At 36.2% G+C, this 2,376-nt stretch overlaps 1 protein-coding gene across 1 annotated transcript; it reads left to right on the plus strand.

Moving 5' to 3' along the window:
• Positions 1-908: 908 nt before the first annotated feature.
• LOC132307336 (B-box domain protein 30) lies at positions 909-1,555 on the plus strand. Its single transcript, XM_059805059.1, has one exon. The coding sequence runs from the start codon at positions 972-974 to the stop codon at positions 1,359-1,361; it is 390 nt and encodes a 129-aa protein (XP_059661042.1). The 5' UTR covers positions 909-971; the 3' UTR covers positions 1,362-1,555.
• Positions 1,556-2,376: the final 821 nt, after the last annotated feature.

Raw genomic sequence — 2,376 nt, forward strand, 5'->3', positions numbered from 1 at the left:
ACCCACAGCCTGAAAATGAGGTTGAGCCTAAAATGTTTAGTCCAGGACCCATGTATGTTCCGACATTCAAAGAGGACGGCCCAAATTCAACCAGATTTCATACCCGCCATGACTTGGTCCAAGTCTACAAATTCCAAACCCTACAAATTTTCAAAGTCGGATTGAACTGAACTGTCCCAGTAGTTGCATTGCACTTGCCACACCTCTAGAGCACACATTGAGTGACACGTAAGGCTGTGAGTCTTCCCAAGTTCTCAACCACACATGTGGACTCAAAAGACAACGCAAAATAATTGTATGGTGGAACAATGACATTGCACCATTCCTGGCTCTACACGTACCATTCGTGAACTCTGTGGATTTCCAAGGAATTGGCATCAAAAGCTACGGCACAAAAAGTCAAATCACACCTCATCTCAACTTGTCCTACAGGTAGAGAGAGCTCTATTAGTGTTGGTGGGGTCACTTCTAAAGGGCTTTAATTCTAGGCCATACAATCAACCTTCTTTTTCAGTAACCAAAATTGACTTGGTAACCACTCAACAAGAGAAATCATGGTTCATAACCATCCTTGAAGCATCTTAGAAAGCTTGAGGATTAATCAACCATTGATCATCTTTTTTTCTATCTCTTTAGTCAATAAAATTAGTTTATCAAAATTCCCATCTGCTAAATCTCTAATATAACCTTCATGGTTCATCGAATTCACGTAATCAACTCTAAATAATTGAAATAAGCGTTTACCGATTCAGATATATACAACCATTACATCAGATTAGACGTGCATAAGCAAAACAACGAGAATTTGTCATGTAGTGGCATTCCTGTCATTATATTGAAATTCCAGGTCAGAGTTTTTTGCACATGAAACTTGTGTAAAATTTACATTCATTCTAGTAGTATTTTATATCTATATAAATGGCCAAGCCCATTCCAACTTCTTAGACATTTCCATTTCATTGCTTCTAAGAATGTGCAAAGGAGGAGGAGGAGAAGAGGGAAGCCAAAGAGACTTTGGCCAGTCTATGATCAAGAAAGAGGTTGATTCAGCTGATGGCACAGAAGGTCCAGTGTCTTGTGAGCTCTGCAGTTCTGAGGCCTCATTGTACTGCCAAGCCGATGACGCGTTTTTGTGCAGAAAATGTGACAGATGGGTGCATGGAGCTAATTTCTTGGCACAAAGGCACATTAGATGCCTCCTTTGCACCACATGCCATAGCCTCACGCGGCGATATCTCATCGGAGCTTCACTTGAGGTGGTGCTTCCCACCATTCTGAGTTTGACACAGAGAAGCCAGTGTAATTCAGATGGGAAAACTATGTGCCCAAGAACACTGAAAATGCCTTTTTTGTTTCTTTGAATGTTTTGTGATCTTAGTAAGTCTCTTATTATGTCATGTTATTCTAATTTTAGGGTTTGTAGTCCAATTGATACACAGATTGTTATCATAAATTGAGGTTATTTAGGAAAAAGGTGGTCATTTTCTAAGAGTTTGGGAAATTCATGAGAAATCAAAAGAGAGGAATGAAAAGTAATGTTATTTCTTTGGGATTACTCTATCGGTTTGTTTGATGGATATAGAATTTGAGTTTTAAAATTGAAATTGGTAGAATTAGAAAAAAGTAATTAAAAAAATTGAATCAATTTTTAAAATTGAATCAATTTTTTTAAAAAAATTTTAAAACTCAATGCCGGAAAAAAATCTTTCTCAATATAATCACCGACAAATGATATACTCTGTAGTAGATATCAATGAGGTAGCGGATCATAAGTTGATAAGTATTGTTCCATGTGTTAGGAAACGTGCTAGTTTTAAAATTTTTTCGAGGGATTTAAATTCATAAATCTTGATTCATCACATAGAGACAAGTTTTATGCAAAAATAAAATATGATGTATCATTCAACTAAAAGATTGAATACTTACATCAAGGTTTGAGTAAATCTCAAATCTCTCCTCTAAAGTGAATGTTCTCACTTATTGTAGATCCCTTTTGCTAGACATTTTTTTCATGGATCTCCATCTTCTTGGTAATGGTCTTGCCTTTAGGAATCACTCATAAGCCTCCATGAATGACCTTGGAAAATTAGGCTTGTGGGAGCCTCCATTAGATGAGAACATAAACCCTAATTTTCTAGAGAGAGAAAAGTTATTCCTATTTTCTTCTCATCAAAATCACCCCTAAAATATACATAGACCATGTATATTTATAGGCAACATAAAAGTAAAGAAAAGGAAACAAATAATCCTTCTCAATCTTTAATTCACATGTCTCAAATCTAATATGATTCCAATATCAAGTTGGGCTATGAGTGATAATCCATTGGGCCTATTATTTTATTGGCTACAATGAATTAATGATTGGCCCGGTCCATG

This window comes from Cornus florida, unplaced genomic scaffold (genome assembly GCF_030987335.1).
Source record: "Cornus florida cultivar Cherokee Brave unplaced genomic scaffold, ASM3098733v1 CherokeeBrave_3.0.0_Hap2_Chr05, whole genome shotgun sequence".
Taxonomy (NCBI): domain Eukaryota; kingdom Viridiplantae; phylum Streptophyta; class Magnoliopsida; order Cornales; family Cornaceae; genus Cornus; species Cornus florida.

Coding starts and splice junctions, on each gene's coding strand:
- LOC132307336 (XM_059805059.1), top strand. CDS start 972: ATGTGCAAAGGAGGAGGAGGAGAAGAGGGAAGCCAAAGAGACTTTGGC.